Raw genomic sequence first — 25,606 nt, 5'->3', positions numbered from 1 at the left:
TTTTTATTTTGGTTAACCGTTCACTAGCTCAGTTGATCTGACGCTTTGTTGTTTAACACCAGGGGCGCAATTCTCTGAAATGGAGACAGAGTGTTCGCGCCGTCATGAACACCGTCGAGGTTCACGGCGGCGCGAAACGGCCCCTATCCCGACCGATTCAGGGTCCGAAAATGGGCTAGGAGCGGCGCCGCGTCATTTCCACGCGCCAGGCCTTGGCGCCGCGTAAAGGCGCCGCCGCATACATGACGTGGCCGGCACAGCATAACTGGCGTCACCCGCGCACGCACGGATTGGCCGGCGCATGCGTGGTTGCCGTACTCCCCGAGATCGCCCCGCAAGAAGATGTCCGACGGATCTTGCGGGGCTGCGGAAGAAAGGAGGTCCTCCTTCAGAGAGGCTGGCCTGACGATCGGTGGGCATCGATTGCGGGCCAGACCCCATTTGAGGCCCCCCCCCCCCCCGGTGCAGGATCCCCCCTCTCCCCCCCCCCCCCCCCCCCCCCCAGCGTTCCCGCGCTGTTCCCGCCGGCAGCGACCATGTGTGGACGGCGCCGGGGGGAACCCGCCATTTTGGGCAGGCCGCTCGGCCCATCCGGCACTGAGAATCGCGGGGGTACCGGTGAATCGCCATTTTGGCTGTCCCGGGCGACTCACTGGACTGCGCCGCGTAAACCGCGATTGTGCCGATCTGGCCGCTTCTGTGAATCGCGGGAGGGCGTCGGACCGGCGTCGCGGGAAAATTTGGCGATTCTCTGAAACGGCGCGGGAGCAGGGAATCGTGCCCCAGTGAGCTCAGTGCGGTGTTGCTCCCTCATCGCTCTTTTGCAAATTCTTTCACAGGGTGTGGGAGTCGCTGGAGGTGCCTCAGCATCTGTTGCCCATCCCTAATTGCCCCCTTTCAGAGAGGGGCAGTTAAGAGTTGACCGCATTTTTGTTGGGGCGGGGTTTGAGTCTGGAGTTAAATGTAGGCCAGGCCGGGTCAAGACGGCAGAATTCTCTTCCCCGAAAGCGGGACATGAGCGTGAAGCAGATGGGTTTTGAATTTTTTTTCCGAATTAAGGGGCAATTTCGCGTGGCCAATCCACCTAGCCTGCACATCTTTGGGTTGTGGGGGTGAAACCCACGCAGACACGGGGAGAATGTGCAAACTCCACACGGACAGTGACCCAGAGCCGGGATCGAACCTGGGACCTCGGCACCGTGAGGCAGCAGTGCTAACCCACTGCGCCAGAAGCAGATGGGTCTTTAATGACAATCGATGATAGTTGTCACGGTCATCATTACTGAGATTGGTGTCATATATTTTCTTCCCCCCCCACCCCACTCCGCCGCCCATCGATCTACAGATTTATGATGTGCTACAAATCAATAAGAATATTGGCTGATCCGATTGTAGCCTCAACTCCACTTTTCAACAGAAACTGTGGGTTGGGGAGTCTAGACGACTGGTTTACATGTCGGGAGGCCGGAATCCGGAGACGCGACCAATCACACATCATGGGCGGGACTCTCTCAGCCCGGGGCCGGGCCGGAGAATCGCTGCCACTGGCGCGAATCGTGCCCCAACGCCATTGGTGCCGATGTGGTTGGCGCGGTGCCAGTCGGGTGCCGCTCTACTTGCCCCCCCCTCCCAGCTGATTCGCGGCCCGGGATGGGCCGAGCGGCCGTAACAAAACATTTGAGTCCTGCCGGCGCCATCCGTGTGTGGTTTTGCCCGGCGGGACCTCAGCATGGAAGGGTCCGGGGGTAGCCTGTACGGGGGGACGGGAGTCCCCTCCGCTGTGGCCTGGCCCGCGATCGGGGCCCACCGATCGGCGGGCCGGCCTCTCGGGCTGGAGGCCTCCTTTCTTCCGCGCCGGCCCCTTTAGCCCTATGCCATGTTGCGTCGGGTCCAGCGCGGAGAAGGGAGCCACTGTGCATGTCCGCGTTGGTGCCACTGCGCATGCGCGGACCCCACGGTGCCCCGTTGACGCCGGGATCAGCAGCTGGAGCAGCGTGGGTCGCCCCAGTGCCGTGCTGGCCCCCTGCAGGGGCCAGAATTGCTGATCCTGAGGCCATGTTGATGCCGTTGAGGAACGCGACGGCGTTTCCGACGGCCTCAACACTTCGCCTCAGGATCAGGGAATCCCGCCCCCTGATCCTCCATCTCGAGACCACTAGGCGGTGGGGCTTTTTCCGGGGGCTCGGGTTGCAAGTCCAGAGTCCAGGCGCTGACCATCCTGAGACCGTCTTGCCGCCGGGCCAATTGGAGGCTGGCCGGATCCCAGATTGGGCAGGTAAAATGTCCGCCTCCAGTGCCAATAAACCTCGGCCCAGTTCCTCCGGTGCCATCACCGGCGGCTTATCTGCAGACAGTTGAACCTTCTGATGGCTCTTACCTTTATCCTTACCTCGGATGTGGGCGTCGCTGGCAAGGTCCCAGAATTTGTTGCCCATCTCCAATTACCCATTAATTGAGTGTGGCTCGCTCAGCCAATTCAGAGGAGGGGGGATCGCAGTTAAGAGACAACCGCATTTCCTTGGTGGTTGGAGGAGAGATTTGATTGGCGTGCAAGACCATGGCGGATGGTTGAGCAGCCCGCGTCCATACGCAGCGAGACCCCGCAGGCAAATCAGTTCAAGGACGATTCGGAACGGGCAACAAAATGCTGCTGGGCTTGCCAATGATTCACACATTCAGGCTTGGACTGATAAAATGGCCACACAAGTAACATTTGCGCCACTCAAGTGCCAGGCAATGACCATCTCCCAATAAGAGAAAATCTAAGCATCTCCCTTTAACATTCAATGGCATTACCATCGCTGAATCCCACCTCCCCCACTATCAACATCCTGGGGTTGCCATTGGGCAGAAACTGAACTGGACCAGCCATATAAACACTGTGGCTACAAGAGCAGGTCATAAACAGCCCCACTTTGATCGGCACCCCATCCACAATCATTCACTCCCTCCACCACCGACGCACAGGGACAGCAGTGTGTGTACCATCTACAAGATGCACCGCAGCGACTCACCAAGCCTCCTTCGACAGCACCTTCCAAACCCACCACCTCTACCATCTAGAAGGACAAGGGGCAGCAGACACATGGGGAACTCCACCACCTGCAAGTTCCCCTCCGAGCCCCACACTCACCATCCTGACTGGGAAATATATCGGCCGTTCCTTCACTGTCGCCGGGTCACAATCCTGGACCTCCCTCCCTGACAGCACTGTGGGTGTTACCCCCACCACACAATTATAACAATATCAGGTGGGAACTGAAGAATCTAGATTGGGGGCGGATGTTTGAGGGTAAATCAACATCTGACATGTGGGAGGCTTTCAAATATCAGTTGAAAGAAATTCAGGACCGGCATGTTCCTGTGCGGAAGAAGGATAAATACGGCAATTTTCGGGAACCTTGGATAACGAGAGATGTCAGCCTCGTCAAAAAAAAGGGAGGCATTTGTCAGGGCTAGAAGGCTGGGGACAGACGAAGCCTGTGTGGAATATAAGGAAAGTAGCAAGGAGTCAGGAGGGCTAGAAGGGGTCACGAAAAGTAATTGGCACATAGGGTTAAGGAAAATCCCAAGGCTTTTTACACATACATAAAAAGCAAGGGGATAGCCAGGGAAAGGGTTGGCCCACTGAAGGATAGGCAAGGGAATCTATGTGTGGAGCCAGAGGAAATGGGCGAGGTACTAAATGAATACTTTGCATCAGTATTCACCAAAGAGAAGAAATTGGTAGATGTTGAGTCTGGAGAAGGGTGTGTAGATAGCGTTGGTCACATTGAGATCCAAAAAGACGAGGTGTTGGGCGTCTTGAAAAATATTAAGGTAGATAAGTCCCCAGGGCCTGATGGGATCTACCCCAGAATACTGAAGGAGGCTGGAGACGAAATTGCTGAGGCCCTGACAGAAATCTTTGGATCCTCGCTGTCTTCAGGTGATGTCCCGGAGGACTGGAGAATAGCCAATGTAGTTCCTTTGTTTAAGAAGGGTAGCAAGGATAATCCAGGGAACTACAGGCCGGTGAGCCTTACGTCAATGGTAGGGAAATTATTGGAGAGAATTCTTCGAGACAGGATCTACTCCCATTTGGAAGCAAATGGACGTATTAGTGAGAGGCAGCATGGTTTTGTGAAGGGGAGGTCGTGTCTCACTAACTTGATAGAGTTTTTTGAAGAGGTCACAAAGATGATTGATGCAGGTAGAGCAGTGGATGTTGTCTATATGGACTTCAGTTAAGGCCTTTGACACGGTCCCTCATGGCAGACTGGTACAAAAGGTGAAGTCACACGGGATCAGGGGTGAGCTGGCAAGATGGATACAGAACTGGCTAGTTCATAGAAGGCAGAGAGTAGCAATGGAAGGGTGCTTTTCTAATTGGAGGGCTGTGACTAGTGATGTTCCGCAGGGATCAGTGCTGGAACCTTTGTTGTTCGTAGTATATATAAATGATTTGGAGGAAAATGTAACTGGTCTAATTAGTAAGTTTGCAGATGACACAAAGGTTGGTGGAATTGTGGATAGCGATGAGGACTGTCAGAGGATACAGCAGGATTTAGATCGTTTGGAGACTTGGGCGGAGAGATGGCAGATGGAGTTTAATCCGGACAAATGTGAGGTAATGCATTTTGGAAGGTCTAATGCAGGTAGGGAATATACAGTGAATGGTAGAACCCTCAAGAGTATTGAAAGTCAGAGAGATCTAGGTGTACAGGTCCTCAGATCATTGAAAGGGGCAACACAGGTGGAGAAGGTAGTCAAGAAGGCATACGGCATGCTTGCCTTCATTGGCCGGGGCATTGAGTATAAGAATTGGCAAGTCATGTTGCAGCTGTATGGAACCTTCGTTAGGCCACACTTGGAGTATAGTGTTCAATTCTGTTCGCCACACTACCAGAAGGATGTGGAGGCTTTAGAGAGGGTGCAGAAGAGATTTACCAGAATGTTGCCTGGTATGGAGGGCATTAGCTATGAGGAGCGGTTGAATAAACTCGGTTTGTTCCCACTGGAATGGGAGGTTGAGGGGCGACCTGATAGAGGTCTACAAAATTATGAGGGGCATAGGCAGAGTGGATAGTCAGAGGCTTTTCCCCAGGGTAGAGGGGTCAATTACTAGGGGGCATAGGTTTAAGGTGCGAGGGGCAAGATTTAGAGTAGATGTACGAGGCAAATCTTTTTTACACAGAGGGTAGTGGATGCCTGGAACTCGCTACCGGAGGAGGTGGTGGAAGTAGGGACGATAGTGACATTTAAGGGGCATCTTGACCAATACATGAATAGGATGGGAATAGAGGGATACGGACCCCAGAAGTGTAGAAGATTGTAGTTTAGACGGGCAGCATGGTCGGCACGGGCTTGGAGGGCCGAAGGGCCTGTTCCTGTGCTGTACTTTTCTTTGTTCACACAGGGACTGCAGCGGATTCAAGAAGGCGACTCATCCACCACCTTCTCAAGGGGCAATTAGGGGCAGGCAATAAATGCTGGGCCCGGCCCGTGATGGCCCACACCCCATGAATGAATTAAAGAGAGGAGGGGATGTTACAGATTGAATGTTTTGGGCATGAGACAAAAGGGGGATGAGGGGAAGGTTTTTTTCAACATTGCGAGTGGCAATGACCTGGAACTCGCTGCCCACGAGGGTGGCAGAATCAGGGAATTGGGTGGGATCTGCAGGAAATAAACTTCAAGTGATAGAACGGCTGGGGGAACGGAAATGAATGGATTCGACGAAGGGCCAACATGGACCCGGAGTGTCGGAACAGCCTCTTGCTGCACCGGAATGACTCCATCACTGGAGTATGGCAGCGGTTCAAAGGTTGACCTTTTACTATCTGGGACCAGGTGGCAATGCAGGGCGGGATTTCCCTCTGATCGGGGAGCTGACTGAGGCGGTGGATTCAGTCCAGTGTCCGCAACCCAGACGCTAATTAGCCGCCGGTAAAGCAAATTGCCTCAACTGACTGCGGCCTTCTGAATTACCAACAGGCCTGACATGGAGCTGACCTGTGCCCTCTATAACCAGGTGGACGAGGAGGTCCATCGCCTGGTCCAGGTGTCCAACCAGCGGCAGAGGGACCTGGAGAACCTGGCCAAGTTCTGGCGCTTCGAGGAGCAGTTTCGGGAGGTAACTGGACAGCAGGCTTGACAATTGAGTCTCCGACGAGTGTGGCGGGGAGAGAAAGATTTGTTGAGATGCTAGAGCAGAAGAAGCCCCCCCCACCCCCCCCCAACCTTTGAGATCAAGGCCGCTTGGCTGGGACATGCACCCTCTGACTCCCACTGAATCCTGGTGCCAGTGCCACAGGAGCCCTGCATGTTTCCGAGATGCCGTACCTCCCCCCCCCCCCCCCCACCACCTCGCACTCCTAAACTCCAGTGGAGTGGAAGCTCGTACCAGGCTGGGAGCAGGGGGTTTGTTATCCCCGCTGTCCCGGACAACGTTCGTTCCCCGACGGTTGCTTAATGAATTGCAACCCGAGCTCGGGGAACGGCGTCTCGCCTCTTGGTCAGGCATCCAACAACATCCAGACGCGACGCCGAGTTGTTGAGATTCAGATCACCATCCTTTTCCTTTCCGTTTTGTTGCAACGTGTTTATTTTTCCTTCCCGCGGCTGTGTTTGCTGCCGAAGCGCGCGCACATCAACTTTTCCCTGGACCTCAATCAGTCGTTCCTTTTCACCTACTACTTTCTCCTCTTCCCTCCCATCCTCAGGTGAGCGACTGGTTCAGAGACACGGGACAGCCGCAGATGGACGAGTACGGGGAAATGGGCGACTCCCTCCCGGCCCTCCGGAAGAAACAGCAGGAGTTTTGCATCTTCAACCATGCGGCGCTGGTGAGTGGGCGTGGTGGAACGCGGCAGGTGGCTGGACTCTGCAAGGTGGTTCGCTTAGGCTTGCTCGGAGCTACAGATGCCCTTATGATTGAGGCTCTGGAGAAGAGGCCACTCGGCCCCTCCGGCCTGCTCCGCCATTCAATAAGATCACGGCTGATCTGATCGTAACCTCAACCCCACATTCCTGCGTAACCCCTCTCCAATAACATTGGGGCTGGTTTAGCACAGTGGGCTACACAGCTGGCGTGTAATACAGAACAAGGCCAGCAGCACGGTTCAATTCCCGTACGAGCCTCCCCGAGCAGGTGCTGGAATGTGGCGACTAGGGGCTTTTCACAGTAACTTCATTAAAGCCTACTTGTGACAATAAGCGATTATTATTATTATTTCATCCCCCCCCCCTTGCTTACCAAGAATCTATCCAACTCTGCCTTAAAAATTTTCAAAGACTCTGATTCCACCGCCTTGTGAGGAAGAGAGTTCCAGAGACTCACCGCCCTCTGAGAGAAAATATTTTAAATGGCCAACCCCCTTACTTTTAAATAGTGACCAGCCCCCCATTCTCTCACATCTGGAAACATCCTCTCCATGTCCAAGACCCGCTCAGTTAAAGCTTTGAATCAAGTCGCCTCACTTTTAAAATCATAGAAGCCCCACCGTGCAGAACGACGCCAGTCGGCCCATCGAGTCTGTACTGACCCTCTGAAAGAGCATCCTACCGAGGCCCAACTAACCTGCACATCTTTGGACTGTGGGAGGAAACCGGAGCACCCGGAGGAAACCCACGCAGACACGGGGAGAACGTGCAGACTCTGCACTGACAGTGACCCAAGCCGGGAATTGAACCTGGGACCCTGGAGCTGTGAAGCCGCAGTGCTAACCACAGTGCTGCCCTAAACTCCAGCAGATGCAAGCCCAGCCTCTCCCAACCTTTCCTCAATACAACCCGTCCATTCCAGGTTATGAGTCCAGTAAACCTTCTCTGAACTGCTTCCAACACATTGACATCATTCCTTAAATGAGACCAATACTGTACACTGCTCCAGATGTGGTCTCACCAATGTCCTGTATAACTGAAGCATAACCTCCCTACTTTTGTATTCAATTCCCCTCACAATAAACAATAACATTCTATTAGCTTTCCTAATTACTTGCTGTACCTGTATACTCGCCTTTTGTGATTCATGCTCTTGGACACCCAGATCCCTCTGAATCTCAGAGCTCTGCAATCTCTCACCATTTAGAAAACAAACTTCTCTTTTATTCTTCCTGCCAAAATGGACAATTTCACATTTCACCACATATTCGATTTGCCAGATCTTTACCCACTTATCTATATTCTTTTGTAGCCTCCTTACATCCTCTTCACAATTTACTTTCCTACATATCTTTGTGTCATCAGCAAATTTAGCAACCTTGCCTTCAGTCCCTTCATCCGAGTCATTTATAGAAATTGTAAAAGTTGCGGGCCCAGCACTGATCCCTGTGGCACACCACTCGTCATATCCTGCCATCCTGAAAAAGACCCATTTATGCTAACTCTCTGTTTCCTGTCAGCTAGCCAATCGTCAATCCGTGCCAATATGTTCCCCCTACACTATGAGATTTTATTTTACGCAATAACCTCAAATGCGGGGCCTGCCCTCTGCAGATTATCTGTAGTTTCTTAACTGCAACACATTGGTTCCCATTAAACAGCACTCTAACAGAACATGCAACTCTCATGCAACTTACACAGGCAGACACGGTGGCACAGTGGTTAGTATTTGATCCACTATCAATTACGACGAGACGAGAGTAGAGAGTAATCGAGGCTTTATTACGCAGAAATGTGGAGTCTCCCGCAGCTGCTGCTGAAATGGCTGCAGTTCGGAGAGCCCACACATTTATACTCCGCCTACTGGGCAGAGCCAGCAGGCAGGGATCTACCCCCGTACCTGTAGTACAGGGGCCTTACTGTAATACCCTCGTATATAGTATATATAATACAACAGTGGTGACTATCACAGCACTGCTGCCTCACAGCTCCAGGAACCGGGTTCAATTCCGGCCTGTGGTGACTGTGTGGAATTTGCACTTTCTCCCTGTGTCTGTGTGGATTTCCTCCGGGAGCCGGATCCGGTTCCCTCCCACTATCCAAAGATGTGCAGGTTAGGTCGACTAGCCATGATATAATGCTTCAAGGCCTGTGCAGAGTCGATGGGCCAAATGGCCCCCTTCTGAACTGTTGGGATTCTAAGTATGTACACTTGCATTTACGAGGTAATTTTTCTTCTTTAGGGGAATTTGTTCCAAATTTTCCAAAGCATGTATGGGTGGCAACTTTCATGACCTCTCTCGGTCGATTTCCAAAGCCATCTCTCTGTACCTGTTCAAAACAGCTTTATTTCTCTCCCTCTCTAAACTCTGCTCAGCCCCTCAAACAAAGGTTCTCTGGAATTTCAAGACCTATCGTCATTATCTTGGCTGTTTGATGGCCCACTCCCATTTATACAAAAGAACAGAGCTAGGCTATTGATATGCAACTAACCTCCCATTGACGGACAAAGAGGCCATCAGACTCTGTAATGGGCTAATAGCTGGTCCGACAGGAGTGTTCCGAAGAACGATGGATGGGGCATCTAATGTATTCCCACTAACGAGTTTAAGTCTGACTGCCACAAAGTAACTCGGCCAGGCGTGGGCGTCTCCCTCTGACTCTGTGCTAGTAGTATTTTCCCTCAGTTGGTTTAGCCCCTAAATTGCCTGCTACATCTTTTATCTAATTTCAGAAGCAAATTTCCTAATATCTCCCTCGTGGAACAACGGCCATGGCGCATTTGATTCCCTTCTTAATGCACGGCATTCGCGCTAGCCATGCTGATATCTCCCCTCCCATCTCATTGCGGAGCGCAGTGCGTCATTTATCTCCACGGAATCTGGGGAAACTGATTCAGTATCGCGAGGTAAAGGCTCGAGAACTGATCAACCCTTTCCCCACTCGAATCCACCAGGAATATTGTCAGAAAGCACAGGGGCTCCTCCGGGATATGGTGCACTGGGAGGCCGCCACCTCACCACAGCTTGGAGCATTTGTAGACAGGCTCCAGGATTACAGGACGCAGCTGACGGACTTCACACAGCGGGCAGAGCAGTGCCGGCTCACCATCGACAGGGCCATCCGGCTCTACGAGTTCTTCAAGATGGTAAGACCCTAACAGGCGACGGAAGAGGAGGGGGCTGTGTTACATCTGACAGTCTGAGGGAGCTGGATTAGCATCAGTACAGATACAGTCAGTAACACAGGGTGCTGGGGGAGAGGGGTTACTGAGTGACAGTGAGGGAGCTGGATTAACATCAGTACAGATACAGTCAGTAACACAGGGTGCTGGGGGAGAGGGGTTACTGAGTGACAGTGTGAGGGAGCTGGATTAACATCAGTACAGATACAGTCAGTAACACAGGGTGCTGGGGGAGAGGGGTTACTGAGTGACAGTGTGAGGGAGCTGGATTAACATCAGTACAGATACAGTCAGTAACACAGGGTGCTGGGGAGAGGGGTTACTGAGTGACAGTGTGAGGGAGCTGGATTAACATCAGTACAGATACAGTCAGTAACACAGGGTGCTGGGGGAGAGGGGTTACTGAGTGACAGTGAGGGAGCTGGATTAACATCAGTACAGATACAGTCAGTAACACAGGGTGCTGGGGGAGAGGGGTTACTGAGTGACAGTGTGAGGGAGCTGGATTAACATCAGTACAGATACAGTCAGTAACACAGGGTGCTGGGGAGAGGGGTTACTGAGTGACAGTGTGAGGGAGCTGGATTAACATCAGTACAGACACAGTCAGTAACACAGGGTGCTGGGGAGAGAGGGGTTACTGAGTGACAGTGTGAGGGAGCTGGATTAACATCAGTACAGATACAGTCAGTAACACAGGGTGCTGGGGAGAGAGGGGTTACTGAGTGACAGTGTGAGGGAGCTGGATTAACATCAGCACAGATACAGTCAGTAACACAGGGTGCTGGGGGGAGAGGAGTTACTGAGTGACAGTGTGAGGGAGCTGGATTAACATCAGTACAGATACAGTCAGTAACACAGGGTGCTGGGGGAGAGGGTTTACTGAGTGACAGTGTGAGGGAGCTGGATTAACATCAGTACAGATAAAATCAGTAACACAGGGTGCTGGGGAGAGAGGGGTTACTGAGTGATAGTGAGGGAGCTGGATTAACATCAGTACAGATACAGTCAGTAACACAGGGTGCTGGGGGAGAGAGGTTACTGAGTGACAGTGTGAGGAAGCTGCATTAACATCAATACAGACACCGTCAGTAACGCAGCGTGCTGGGGGGGAGGGGTTACTGAGTGACAGTGTGAGGGAGCAGGATTAATATTAATACAAATACCGTCAGTGAGATACCCTCAATTACGACTCAGGAGATGAGTTTTATAATACAAAGGCTTTAATTACCAGAGAACCAGACAGCTGCCGAGAAGTGTGCTCACTGCACGCTGCCTGCTGAACGTTACCTTATATACAGCTTCCTGTGGGTGGAGCCGGCGGCGGAGTTCCCCAGGGTTCCAAACCCGGTCTTAAAGGGGCCTACGTATTAACGGTACATATGTATACAGATATCATTCATCACAGTCAGTAACACAGGGTGCTGGGGGAGAGGGGTTACTGAGTGACAGTGTGAGGGAGCTGGATTAACATCAGTACAGATACAGTCAGTAACACAGGGTGCTGGGGAGAGAGGGGTTACTGAGTGACAGTGAGGGAGCTGGATTAACATCAGTACAGATACAGTCAGTAGCACAGGGTGCTGGGGGAGAAGGGGATACTGAGTGACAGTGAGGGAGCTGGATTAACATCAGTACAGATACAGTCAGTAACACAGGGTGTTGGGGGATAGGGGCTACTGAGTGACAGTGTGAGGGAGCTGGATTAACATCAGTACAGATACAGTAGGTAACACAGGGTACTGGGGAGAGAGGGGTTACTGAGTGACAGTGTGAGGGAGCTGGATTAACATCAGTACAGATACAGTCAGTTACACAGGGTGCTGGGGGAGAGGGGTTACTGAGTGACAGTATGAGGGAGCTGGATTAACATCAGTACAGATACAGTCAGTAACACAGGGTGCTGGGGGAGAGGGGTTACTGAGTGACAGTGTGAGGGAGCTGGATTAACATCAGTACAGATACAGTCAGTAACACAGGGTGCTGGGGAGAGAGGGGTTACTGAGAGACAGTGTGAGGGAGCTGGATTAACGTCAGTACAGATACAGTCAGTAACACAGGGTGCTGGGTGAGAGGGGTTACTGAGTGACAGTGTGAGGGAGCTGGATTAACATCAGTACAGATACAGTCAGTAACACAGGGTGCGGGGGGAGAGGGGTTACAGAGTGACAGTGTGAGGGAGCTGGATTAACATCAGTACAGATACAGTCAGTAACACAGGGTGCTGGGGGAGAGGGTTTACTGAGTGACAGTGTGAGGGAGCTGGATTAACATCAGTACAGATACAGTCAGTAACACAGGGTGCTGGGGGAGAGGGGTTACTGAGTGACAGTGTGAGGGAGCTGGATTTACATCAGTACAGATACAGTAGGTAACACAGGGTGCTGGGGAGAGAGGGGTTACTGAGTGACAGTGTGAGGGAGCTGGATTAACATCAGTACAGATGCATTCAGGAACACAGGGTGCTGGGGGAGAGGGGTTACTGAGTGACAGTGTGAGGGAGCTGGATTAACACCAACACAGATACAGTCAATAACACAGGGTGCTGGGGGAGAGGGGTTACTGAGTGACCGTGTGAGGGAGCTGGATTAACATCAGTACAGATATAGTCAGTAACACAGGGTGCTGGGGGAGAGGGGTTACTGAGTGACAGTGTGAGGGAGCTGGATTAACATCAGTACAGATACAGTCAGTAACACAGGGTGCTGGGGAGAGAGGGGTTACTGAGTGACAGTGTGAGGGAGCTGGATTAACATCAGTACAGATACAGTCAGTAACACAGGGTGCTGGGAGAGAGGGGTTACTGAGTGACAGTGTGAGCGAGCTGGATTAACATCAGTACAGATACAGTCAGTAACACAGGGTGCTGGGGGAGAGGGGTTACTGAGTGACAGTGTGAGGGAGCTGGATTAACATCAGTACAGATACAGTCAGTAACACAGGGTGCTGGGGGAGAGGGTTTACTGAGTGACAGTGTGAGGGAGCTGGATTAACATCAGTACAGATACAGTCAGTAACACGGTGCTGGGTGAGAGGGGTTACTGAGTGACAGTGTGAGGGAGCTGGATTAACATCAGTACAGATACAGTCAGTAACACAGGGTGCTGGGGGAGAGGGGTTACTGAGTGACAGTGTGAGGGAGCTGGATTAACATCAGTACAGATACAGTAAGGAACACAGGGTGCTGGGAGAGAGGGGTTACTGAGTGACAGTGTGAGGGAGCTGGATTAACATCAGTACAGATACAGTCAGTAACACAGGGTGCGGGGGGAGAGGGGTTACTGAGTGACAGTGTGAGGGAGCTGGATTAACATCAGTACAGATACAGTCAGTAACACAGTGTGCTGGGGGAGAGGAGTTACTGAGTGACAGTGTGAGGGAGCTGGATTAACACCAACACAGATACAGTCAGTAACACAGGGTGCTGGGGGAGAGGGGTTACTGAGTGACAGTGTGAGGGAGCTGGATTAACATCAGTACAGATGCAGTCAGTAACACAGGGTGCTGGGGGAGAGGGGTTACTGAGTGACTGTGAGGGAGCTGGATTAACACCAACACAGATACAGTCAGTAACACAGGGTGCTGGGGGAGAGGGGTTACTGAGTGACAGTGTGAGGGAGCTGGATTAACATCAGTACAGATACAGTCAGTAACACAGGGTGCTGGGGGAGAGGGATTACTGAGTGACAGTGAGGGAGCTGGATTAACATCAGTACAGATACAGTCAGTAACACAGGGTGCTGGGGGAGAGGAGTTACTGAGTGACAGTGTGAGGGAGCTGGATTAACATCAGTACAGATACAGTCAGTAACACAGGGTGCTGGGGGGAGAGGTTACTGAGTGACAGTGTGAGGGAGCTGGATTAACATCAGTACAGATACAGTCAGTAACACAGGGTGCTGGGGGGGAGGGGTTACTGAGTGACAGTGTGAGGGAGCTGGATTAACATCAGTACAGATACAGTCAGTAACACAGGGTGCTGGGGGAGAGGGGTTACTGAGTGACAGTGTGAGGGAGCTGGATTAACATCAGTACAGATACAGTCAGTAACACAGGGTGCTGGGGGGGAGGGGTTACTGAGTGACAGTGTGAGGGAGCTGGATTAACATCAGTACAGATACAGTCAGTAACACAGAGTGCTGGGGGAGAGGGGTTACTGAGTGACAGTGTGAGGGAGCTGTATTAACACCAACACAGATACAGTCAGTAACACAGGGTGCTGGGGGGGAGGGGTTACTGAGTGACAGTGTGAGGGAGCTGGATTAACATCAGCACAGATACAGTCAGTAACACAGGGTGCTGGGGGGGAGGGGTTACTGAGTGACAGTGTGAGGGAGCAGGATTAATATTAATACAAATACCGTCAGTGAGATACCCTCAATTACGACTCAGGAGATGAGTTTTATAATACAAAGGCTTTAATTACCAGAGAACCAGACAGCTGCCGAGAAGTGTGCTCACTGCACGCTGCCTGCTGAACGTTACCTTATATACAGCTTCCTGTGGGTGGAGCCGGCGGCGGAGTTCCCCAGGGTTCCAAACCCGGTCTTAAAGGGGCCTACGTATTAACGGTACATATGTATACAGATATCATTCATCACAGTCAGTAACACAGGGTGCTGGGGGAGAGGGGTTACTGAGTGACAGTGTGAGGGAGCTGGATTAACATCAGTACAGAAACAGTCAGTAACACAGGGTGCTGGGGGGGAGGGGTTACTGAGTGACAGTGTGAGGGAGCTGTATTAACACCAACACAGATACAGTCAGTAACACAGGGTGCTGGGGGGAGGGGTTACTGAGTGACAGTGTGAGGGAGCAGGATTAATATCAATACAAATACAGTCAGTGAGATACCCTCAGTTACGACTCAGGAGATGAGTTTGATAATACAAAGGCTTTAATTACCAGAGAACCAGACAGCTGCCGAGAAGTGTGCTCACTGCACGCTGCCTGCTGAACGTTACCTTATATACAGCTTCCTGTGGGTGGAGCCGGCGGCGGAGTTCCCCAGGGTTCCAAACCCGGTCTTAAAGGGGCCTACGCATTAACGGTACATATGTATACAGATATCATTCATCACAGTCAGTAACACAGGGTGCTGGGGGAGAGGGGTTACTGAGTGACAGTGTGAGGAAGCTGGATTAACATCAGTACAGATACAGTCAGTAACACAGGATGCTGGGGTGAGAGGGGTTACTGAGTGACAGTGTGAGGGAGCTGGATTAACATCAGTACAGATACAGTCAGTAACACAGGGTGCTGGGGGAGAGGGGTTACTGAGTGACAGTGTGAGGGAGCTGGATTAACATCAGGACAGACACAGTCAGTAACACAGGGTGCTGGGTGAGAGGGGTTACTGAGTGACAGTGTGAGGGAGCTGGATTAACATCAGTACAGACACAATCAGTAACACAGGGTGCTGGGGAGAGAGGGGTTACTGAGTGACAGTGAGGGAGCTGGATTAACATCAGTACAGATACAGTCAGTAACACAGGGTGCTGGGGGAGAGGGGTTACTGAGTGACAGTGTGAGGGAGCTGGATTAACATCAGTACAGATACAGTCAGTAACACGGTGCTGGGGGAGAGAGGTTACTGAGTGACAGTGTGAGGAAGCTGGATTAACATCAATACAGACACAGTCAGTAACGCAGCGTGCTGGGAGAGAGGGGTTACTGAGTAACTGTGTGCGGGAGCTGGATTAACATCAGTACAGATACAGTCAGTAACACAGGGGGTTGGGGGATAGGGGCTACTGAGTGACAGTGTGAGGGAGCTGGATTAACATCAGTACAGATGCAGTCAGTAACACAGGGTGCTGGGAGAGAGGGGCTACTGAGTGACAGTGTGAGGGAGCTGGATTAACATCAGTACAGATACAGTCAGTAACACAGGGTGCTGGGGGAGAGGGGTTGCTGAGTGACAGTGTGAGGGAGCTGGATTAACATCAGTACAGATACAGCCAGTAACACAGGGTGCTGGGGAGAGAGGGGTTGCTGAGTGACAGTGTGAGGGAGCTGGATTAACATCAGTACAGATGCAGTCAGTAACACAGGGTGCTGGGGGAGAGGAGTTGCTGAGTGACAGTGTGAGGGAGCTGGATTAACATCAGTATAGATACAGTCAGTAGCACAGGGTGCTGGGGGGAGAGGGGTTACTGAGTGACAGTGTGAGGGAGCTGGATTAACATCAGTATAGAAACAGTCAGTAACACAGGGTGCGGGGGGAGAGGGGTTACTGAGTGACAGTGCGAACGAGCTGGATTAACATCAGTACAGTTACAGTCAGTAACACAGGGTGCTGGGGGAGAGGTGTTACTGAGTGACAGTGTGAGGGAGCTGGATTAACATCAGTACAGACACAGTCAGTAACACAGGGTGCTGGGTGGAGAGGGGTTACTGAGTGACAGTGTGAGGGAGCTGGATTAACATCAGTACAGATACAGTCAGTAACACAGGGTGCTGGGGAGAGGGGTTACTGAGTGACAGTGTGAGGGAGCTGGATTAACATCAGTACAGATACAGTCAGTAACACAGGGTGCAGGGGGAGAGAGGTTACTGAGTGACAGTGTGAGGGAGCTGGATTAACATCAGTACAGATACAGCCAGTAACACAGGGTGCTGGGGATAGAGGGGTTACTGAGTGACAGTGTGAGGGAGCTGGATTAACATCAGTACAGATACAGCCAGTAACACAGGGTGCTGGGGGAGAGGGGTTACTGAGTGACAGTGTGAGGGAGCTGGATTAACATCAGTATAGATACAGTCAGTAACACAGGGTGCTGGGGAGAGGGGTTACTGAGTGATAGTGTGGGGGAGCTGGATTAACATCAGTACAGATACAGTCAGTAACACAGGGTGCTGGGGGAGAGGGGTTACTCAGTGACAGTGTGAGGGAGCTGGATTAACATCAGTACAGATACAGCCAGTAACACAGGGTGCTGGGGATAGAGGGGTTACTGAGTGACAGTGAGGGAGCTGGATTAACATCAGTACAGATACAGTCAGTAACACAGGGTGCTGGGGGAGAGGAGTTACTGAGTGACAGTGTGAGGGAGCTGGATTAACATCAGTACAGATACAGTCAGTAACACAGGGTGCTGGGGGAGAGGGGTTACTGAGTGACAGTGAGGGAGCTGGATTAACATCAGTACAGATACAGTCAGTAACACAGGGTGCTGGGGGAGAGGAGTTACTGAGTGACAGTGTGAGGGAGCTGGATTTACATCAGTACAAATACAGTCAGTGACACAGGGTGCTGGGGGGAGAGGGGTTACTGAGTGACAGTGTGAGTGAGCTGGATTTACATCAGTGGAGATGCAGTCAGTAACTCAGGGTGCTGGGGGAGAGGGGTTACTGAGTGACAGTGTGAGGGAGCTGGATTAACATCAGTACAGATACAGTCAGTAACACAGGGTGCTGGGGGAGAGGGGTTACTGAGTGACAGTGTGAGGGAGCTGGATTAACATCAGTATAGAAACAGTCAGTAACACGGTGCTGGGGGATAGGGGTTACTGAGTGACAGTGTGAGGGAGCTGGATTAACATCAGTATAGATACAGTCAGTAACACAGGGTGCTGGGCGAGAGGGGTTACTGAGTGACAGTGTGAGTAAGGTGGATTAACATCAGTACAGATACAGTCAGTAACAGGGTGCTGGGGGAGAGGGGTTACTGAGTGACAGTGTGAGTAAGGTGGATTAACATCAGTACAGATACAGTCAGTAACACAGGGTGCTGGGGGAGAGGGGTTACTGAGTGACAGTGTGAGGGAGCTGGATTAACATCAGTACAGATACAGTCAGTAACACAGGGTGCTGGGGGAGAGGGGTTACTGAGTGACAGTGTGAGGGAGCTGGATTAACACCAACACAGACACAGTCAGTAACACAGGGTGCTGGGGGGAGAGGTTACTGAGTGACAGTGTGAGGGAGCTGGATTAACATCAGTACAGATACAGTCAGTAACACAGGGTGCTGGGGGAGAGGGGTTACTGAGTGACAGTGTGAGTAAGGTGGATTAACATCAGTACAGATACAGTCAGTAACCAGGGTGCTGGGGGAGAGGGGTTACTGAGTGACAGTGTGAGGGAGCTGGATTAACACCAACACAGACACAGTCAGTAACACAGGGTGCTGGGGGGAGAGGTTACTGAGTGACAGTGTGAGGGAGCTGGATTAACATCAGTACAGATACAGTCAGTAACACAGGGTGCTGGGGGAGAGGGGTTACTGAGTGACAGTGTGAGGGAGCTGGATTAACATCAGTACAGATACAGTCAGTAACACAGGGTGCTGGGGGAGAGGGGTTACTGAGTGACAGTGTGAGTAAGGTGGATTAACATCAGTACAGATACAGTCAGTAACACAGGGTGCTGGGGGAGAGGGGTTACTGAGTGACAGTGTGAGGGAGCTGGATTAACATCAGTACAGATACAGTCAGTAACACAGGGTGCTGGGGGAGAGGGGTTACTGAGTGACAGTGTGAGGGAGCTGGATTAACATCAGTACAGATGCAGTCAGTAACACAGGGTGCTGGGGGAGAGGGGTTACTGAGTGACAGTGTGAGGGAGCTGGATTAACATCAGTACAGATACAGTCAGTAACACAGGGTGCTGGGGGAGAGGGGTTACTGAGTGACAGTGTGAGGGAGCTGGATTAACATCAGTACAGATACAGTCAGTAACACAGGGTGCTGGGGGAGAGAGGTTACTGAGTGACAGTGTGAGGGAGCTGGATTAACATCAGTAGAGATACAGTCAGTAACACAGGGTGCTGGGGGAGAGGGGTTACTGAGTGACTGTGAGGTGCTGCGGGGGCAGGGGGAGAGGGTTTTCTGACTCCATGTTAAAAATGTGAAGATGGGCAGTTAATGACTCCCCTTTCTCCCGCCCTGTTCTGTACATGTACAGGGGTTGGCTGAAAGACACAGGCTGTACAGCACCAAATGAAAAATTATTCTCTGCTGTGTTCTACCCTTTTGTCTCATCCATGCAGGCCTACAATTGGACGTTGGGTAGTATCCGGATCCTAGCTGGCATCAGTATGGACCATTGCCTGTCTCTCCGACACTGCAGCACAGCCATAGCCAGCTTGGAGCGTCTGGCTGAGAGACACCCCGAGATTCCCGAGTCCCGCTTCCAGGAGATGCGCGAGCTGGCCGAGGAGCTGGGGGACCGGCGATGCCTGGATCAGTGGGCCTCTTGCCGGGCCAAGTGCCAGGAGACCAAGGCAGAGGCCGGCCGCAAGCTGACGGCCGCCCTGAGGACCAGCGTGGAGGGGGAGTGGCGGCCAAGTCCCGGCTGGCTCAGCCGTAGGAAGGCTCCCGAGGGCGCGTCGGGGCACTGGGCCTGGGGCAGCCGGACGCCGTGCGTGGAACGGAGGGGCCCCTGGCCGCCTGACGCCACCGCTGCCATGACCCCCTCGCTCAGCATGACCTCACTGAGCAGCGATGGCGCCTGCAGGCTCTTGGACAGGAGCGAGTGGACCGGCGATGGGCTCTCGGCCCTCTCCCTGGCTTCATCCTCGGAGGGCCGCGACGACGAATGGTGTACCGGGAGCCCCCTACGCAGCTCCGACCTCACCAGGACCTTCTCCCCCATCTACGCTTCGACCCCGGATGTCCGCGGGACTGATCGCCTCCTCGTCCGCCCCCGCTGCTCGCCGCAAGAGGGGCGGCGGGTACGGGGAGACTTCCCATCCCCTGTTTACGACCCCCGGTGGGTGGCGAAGAAGACCCTGATGCACCAAGCAACACCCCCCTGCAGCGGTTTCAGCCAAAGGTCCCTCAGTGAGCCAGGCAGTGGCGGAAGCGGCAGCAGCAGCAGCAGTAGCAACAGTGGCGGCGCCAGGGTCCTCATCAGGGGTCTGGAGGTCAGCAGCACCGAGGTGGTGGACAGGACCTGCTCACCCAAGGAGCACGTAATGCTGGCGAGGGCGGGGCCCGCCCTGCCCGACGCCCCTTGGGGAGGTGCACCCAGGACGGGACTGCAGACCAAGGGCAGGTAGGTGAACAAGCGTGACGAAGCATCCCTTCGACTTGAGCTACCCCCGAACCTCAGCACTCATGGCCCAAGTCTAACCAATTCCCCATTCACCCGTCCTCCAAGTGCCCACCTCCCTCACACCGTGCACGCAGACCTACATCGGATGCCGGTCAATCAACACTTCCATTTAAGAATTCTCATTGTCTTTCTCAAATCCTTCCGTGGACTCGCTACCTCCCACCCTCCTATCCCCCAACCCTCCATATCTCTTTGATCCTAACGACCCTCCGAGATCTCTGCCCTCCTCCAATCCCGGCGTCTCTCGCGCACCTCGCCCCAATTTCAGTCGTTCTGCCATGTCGCGCCATGCCTTCAGCTACCTGGGTCCTGCACTCTGGAATGCCCTCCCTACACACACCCCCCTCCCCCGGTTTCTCCATTCCTTTAAGCCTGCCCTTAAGACCAATCTCTCTGCCCGTGGCCCGCTGTCAGCTCTCTATTGTTGGAGAAACCTTGCTGGGTGGTGCGGGAAGGCCATTTGCTACATCAAAAGCAATTTGTCGTTCATTATCACATCTCCACGGTAGCCCATCAGCCTCTGACCTGGTCTCGACGAGTTCAGACAGTAAGTCTTCCTTTAACATCACCCCCGCACCCTCCCCCCTTTAACACTGTTCCCCTTTGGCATTGGTAGGGAAATGGGGCCTCTGATCCAGCGTTGCTCGAGTCGCTTTAACATCACTTCCCATGTGCCCCATGGGTGCCCCCACCCAACCCACTTACCCTTCCTCCTGCTTCTCTCTCCTGGACCCGCGTCACCTGCTCAAGATCCAGTTTCGACCTGAAGCCGGAGCTCTGGTGTCATGGAAGTGCCGATGGTGCTAAACTGCAACGCACGGGGCCACGACGATCATGGACCTTCTTTCCCCAAACCACCCACCTCACTGCTCCTCTCCCGAGCCCTTGCCCGCAGCGGCAGTGAAAACACGGATTGTAGCGGCCCCAGACCAGTGCCTCTGCACCACTGAGACTCGTGCTTCCACAACGCCGGAGCTTCGGATCGGATCGTAATCTTGAGCGGGGACTTGGACCTCAGGAGAGCGAGGCGGCGAGAGGCCAGTCGGGGAGTGGGAGGTTCAGCGAGAGGGCGGGTCGGGGAGGGTCTGAGGTCTGGGAGGAGGAGGACCCGCTGCGACCAGGGGAATCAGGGAGGGGGGCATTTTGAAAGCAGGATCCGTGGCAAGCAGGAAATACTGCAAACACTTTGCTTTCATATTTTTAAACTCATTTTATTTTTAGAATTATTTCATTAACCAATGCAGGAATTGAGCCGTGTAAAACACAACACCTGGAAGGCACAATGCTTTAATTTTTTTTTCCGATTAGGAAGGTCCCACAGAGCCTAAATACGCTGCGCTCTCCCCGTCAAAAGGGGGAAACAGTTACGTAGGTAGATTGGAGAAGCCGTTCTCCTCGTGAGGCGAAGACGTCGAGAGACGATGTTTTCAGAACCGCAAGGGGTCTGGACAGAGTAGACGGGGAGAAACTGTTCCCCATTGGAACAGGGATGTGGGCATTGTCGGCCGGGCCCAGCATTTATTGCCCGTCCCTAATTGCCCCTTGAGAAGGTGGTGGGTGAGCCGCCTTCTTGAACCAGCTGCAGTCCCTGTGGTGTGGGTAACACCCACAGTGCTGTCAGGGAGGGAGGTCCAGGATTGTGACCCGGCGACAGTGAAGGAACGGCCGATATATTTCCTAGTCAGGATGGTGAGTGTGGGGCTCGGAGGAGAACTTGCAGCTGGTGGAGTTCCCCATGTGTCTGCTGCCCCTTGTCCTTCTAGATGGTAGAGGTGGTGGGTTTGGAAGGTGCTGCCGAAGGAGCCTTGGTGAGTCGCTGCGGTGCATCTTGTAGATGGTACACACGTTGCTGTCGCTGTGCGTCGGTGGTGGAGGGAGTGAATGTTTGTGGATGGGGTGCCGATCAAAGCGGGGCTGCTTTGTCCTGGATGGTGTCAAGCTTGTTGAGTACAGACCAATTGGGAGCGGGCATAGAGGCCACACGGCTCCTCCAACCTCCTCCGCCATTCGGTAAGATCACAGTTGACCTGATGGTGATCTCAACTCCCACATCCCGCCGATCACCCGATAACCTTTTACCCCCTTGTTAATCAAAAATGTACCTAGTTCCACCTGAAAAATATTCAAGGACTCTGTCTCCATCACCTTTTGAAGACGAGAGTTCCAGAGACTCCCTTAGTTTTAAACAGTGACCCCCCCCCAACCCCAGTTCGAGACTCTCCCACAAGTGGAAACCTCCTCCACTTGTTGTGACCATAAGATACAGGAACAGGAGTTGGCCATTCAGCCTTTCGAGCCTGCTCTGCCATTTAATAAGACCTTGGCTGATATGAACACACCAAGTCCACTTTCCTGCCTTCTCTCCGTAACACTCAATTCCCCGATGATCATAAACCTGTTGACCTTGGCCTCGAAAAATGTTCACGGTCTCAGCCTTCACAGCTTCCCGGGGTAAAGAGTTCCAAAGATTCATCGGTCTCTGAGGGAAGAAATTCTTCCTCAGATCTGTATTAAACGAGCACCATCCTCCATTTCCATTCTCACCGGATCCCATTGCAACCCACCAGTGGTGGTGACACAGATATCTCCCTGCTCACGGCAAGTTTTTATTTTCTCTCATCCAATCCCCCCCCCCATCCCCCTCTCAGCAAAGCCCGGCGCACTTTGGCCGAGGCTCTGGCCGCAGAGCAGGAGTACATCGGCTCGCTGGCGCACGTGGTGGAGAACTACTTCCCGGAGTTGGACCGGCCGGACGTGCCGCAGGACCTCCGCGGCAAGCGGGGCATCGTCTTCGGCAACCTAGAGAAGCTCCTATCCTTCCACCGCCAGCGCCTCCTGCCGGAGCTACGGGGCTGCCTGTCTCACCCGCTCCGCCTTGGCGAATGTTTCCTCCGTCACGTGAGTACTCGCGCATACTCCCTAGTCCCTTCCCAACTCGCCTCTCCCCTTCCGGGCCAGGATCACCGGTGCGCACGTTCACCCTGTCCACTCCGCACAGTGTTCCCCATCCTCCCTGACTGGCTGGCTAACTCTCCCAGCGCCGCAAGCTCCGTGCCCCGGTGGGGTTCTCCCTTTCACCGGCTGGTCAATGGGGTTTCCCATTGTGGGGCAGCCCCATGTCGTCGGGAAACCCCTGGGCTGCTGGCAAAACGGAGCTTCCCCACGGCGGAGAATTCAGCCCGCTGTCTCTCGCAGGTGGCACGCCAACCCGAAGGGATCTGTCTTCCCTTGCAGATGGACGTCGACGGTCCTATGTTCTCGATTGGGAGGGGGGTGGGGGCTTCCCCCTCAACGGCCTAAGACCGAGATTGATGCCTCAAACCCAAGAAGAAACAAGAGGACATGGTCACTTACGCACAGAAGAGATAGGAGCAGGAAATAGGCCATTTGGCCCCTCGACCGTGTTTCGTCATTCGATAGGATCATTGGCCAATCTGTTTGTGTTTCGAGTTCCACGTTCCCCATCTACGTCCCCTCCCCAATACCTTTGATCCCATTGCCCGACAAGAATCCTGCCTTCTAGGGCAGCACGGTGGCACAGTGGTTAGCACTGCGGCCTCACGGCGCCGAGGTCCCAGGTTCGATCCCGGCTCTGGGTCACTGTCTGTGTGGAGTTTGCATATTCTCCCCGTGTCTGCGTGGGTTTCGCCCCCACAGCCCAAAGATGTGCAGGGTAGGTGGATTGGCCACGCTAAATTGCCCCTTAATTGGAAAAAATGAATTGGGTACTCTAAATTTATAAGAAGAAAAAAAGAATCCTGCCTTATAAATATTCAGTGAGACCCTCTTCCGATGACGATGACGGCACCCCCACACTGGGACGGGCGGGCCATGCACAAAAACGGCCATATAAATCAGTGGGACCACAAGATCCCGCTGTTGGCAAATGCCGACCGCCTCTGCCACCGGAAAACATGCAGCGGAGTGGAGGCAGAGGGGGAGCTGCTGGAGGAGGGGCTGGAAAATCCCACCTAAAACCTTTTAAACTGGGGGGGGGGGGGCTGTGTGGGTTTCTAACACTAAGCGTAATTACAATCCTGTCGCCATTGATCCCAGATCTGACCTACAAAGGGGCCAGGCCTCCCTTGGCCCAGAATAAATGTATTTATTGGCGTATGGATTCTGGGGATGTGGGTGATGTCGGTCTAGGGCCACCACCCCTTCTCCCAGCTTTATTTCCCAGTCCTAGTTGCATTAAGATACCAGGGCTAGTACAGACCCTCCTCGAACAGCTTCAATCGCCGTGTGGCCTGGGTGCCAGCCCCGTTTCCCGAGGTGGCAAAAAAGTGCTGGATTTAGGGTTTGGGAGCTGCTCTCCGTCCTTTGGGGAAGTGAGCTGGCCATCCCATATCCCCCCATCGCCGACCAGTCTCATCTACACATGGCTCCGATTCACCATCTGCCACTGCCCCTCCACCCCCACTGTGACGGGACAATTCAGACAACCCTGACCGCCATTCAAAAAAGACGCTCAAGCACTAACCCCCAATCTCGGTTTCAAACAGCAGCCTCGCCAGTGTGTCACCCATATCCCCCCCCCCCCCTCCCGCAACCCCTCAAAAAAACAAATTGTAACGTTTCAGTACACTCCCTGCCCATTCGCTCTCCCTCTAATGGGCTTTGTCATGGATCCTTGCAAGTGGAGCAAGACACCCCGAGAACGAGGGACAGGGGTAGACCCTCCGCACCCTTGAGGCTGCCTCGCCATTCAATAACTTCTTGTTCCCATCTGCCCCTTCGCCTCGTGCCTTCTTGGTAGTTTATCACGTTCGATTTTACTGTAACCCGGTGTGACGTGATTCTTCTCCTCCCTCTCCCCGACCCCCCCCCCCCCCCCCCCCCCCCACCCTCCCCACTTCCCCCAACCCATTCCACAGAAAGAGCAGTTCGCCATGTACGCCTTCTACCTGAGGAACAAGCCAAAATCGGATGCGCTCCTCACCAGCCATGGCAACGTGTTTTTCGAGGTAATGGCGTTGGGTCGGATTTCTTTGGGCCCGACCTCGGTCTCGGGTGACGATTGGACAGGAAGGGGCGGTCGTTGGCCACAAAGTGGGTGGGGGAACGGTGGTAGTGTTGGATGGGTGGGTGCGAAGCCTGAGCAAGCGGCAGTGGTCACCATCTCCCAGCTTTTTGGTCTAAAAAGATGGCTACTCTGCGGGACAGTATTGAGCATCATTAAAAAAAAGATTCAGGGTGTTGTGACATCCTGGACTAGGGTACGATCAATTCCAGCCCCACAGGCCCTGGAGTCACAACACAAGTGAATTAACCAATAATTCCTTGAAAAATACCCAACGTCTTTGGCTCTTGGCGGCCCAATAATTACAGTCACCAGGTTTGTACATGTAAACACAATTACTGTTAGTTTATAACAAGAACTGTAATGAAATATGCAGCAAATACAACTGGTTAACTCTTAACTAATTCCGAATTCCCCACTTTAACTTGCCCCCACCCTCCACACACACACACACACACAAAAGACAGACAAACACAA

General features: G+C 53.1%; 1 protein-coding gene across 1 annotated transcript in view; it reads left to right on the top strand.

The window, feature by feature from the left end:
* Positions 1-25,606, top strand: part of LOC140417928 (uncharacterized) — a 208,573-nt gene that overhangs the window by 135,035 nt on the left and 47,932 nt on the right. The window contains exons 12-17 of the mRNA XM_072501359.1: positions 5,977-6,115; positions 6,705-6,827; positions 9,821-10,012; positions 19,040-20,046; positions 22,755-23,004; positions 24,984-25,073. Coding sequence (XP_072357460.1) covers positions 5,977-6,115; positions 6,705-6,827; positions 9,821-10,012; positions 19,040-20,046; positions 22,755-23,004; positions 24,984-25,073 — 1,801 coding nt within the window. The remainder of the gene's footprint in view (positions 1-5,976; positions 6,116-6,704; positions 6,828-9,820; positions 10,013-19,039; positions 20,047-22,754; positions 23,005-24,983; positions 25,074-25,606) is intronic.

The sequence above is a fragment of the Scyliorhinus torazame genome, chromosome 5, assembly GCF_047496885.1.
Source record: "Scyliorhinus torazame isolate Kashiwa2021f chromosome 5, sScyTor2.1, whole genome shotgun sequence".
Classification (NCBI taxonomy): Eukaryota; Metazoa; Chordata; class Chondrichthyes; order Carcharhiniformes; family Scyliorhinidae; genus Scyliorhinus; species Scyliorhinus torazame.
This window is presented reverse-complemented; position numbering and strand designations above follow the sequence as displayed.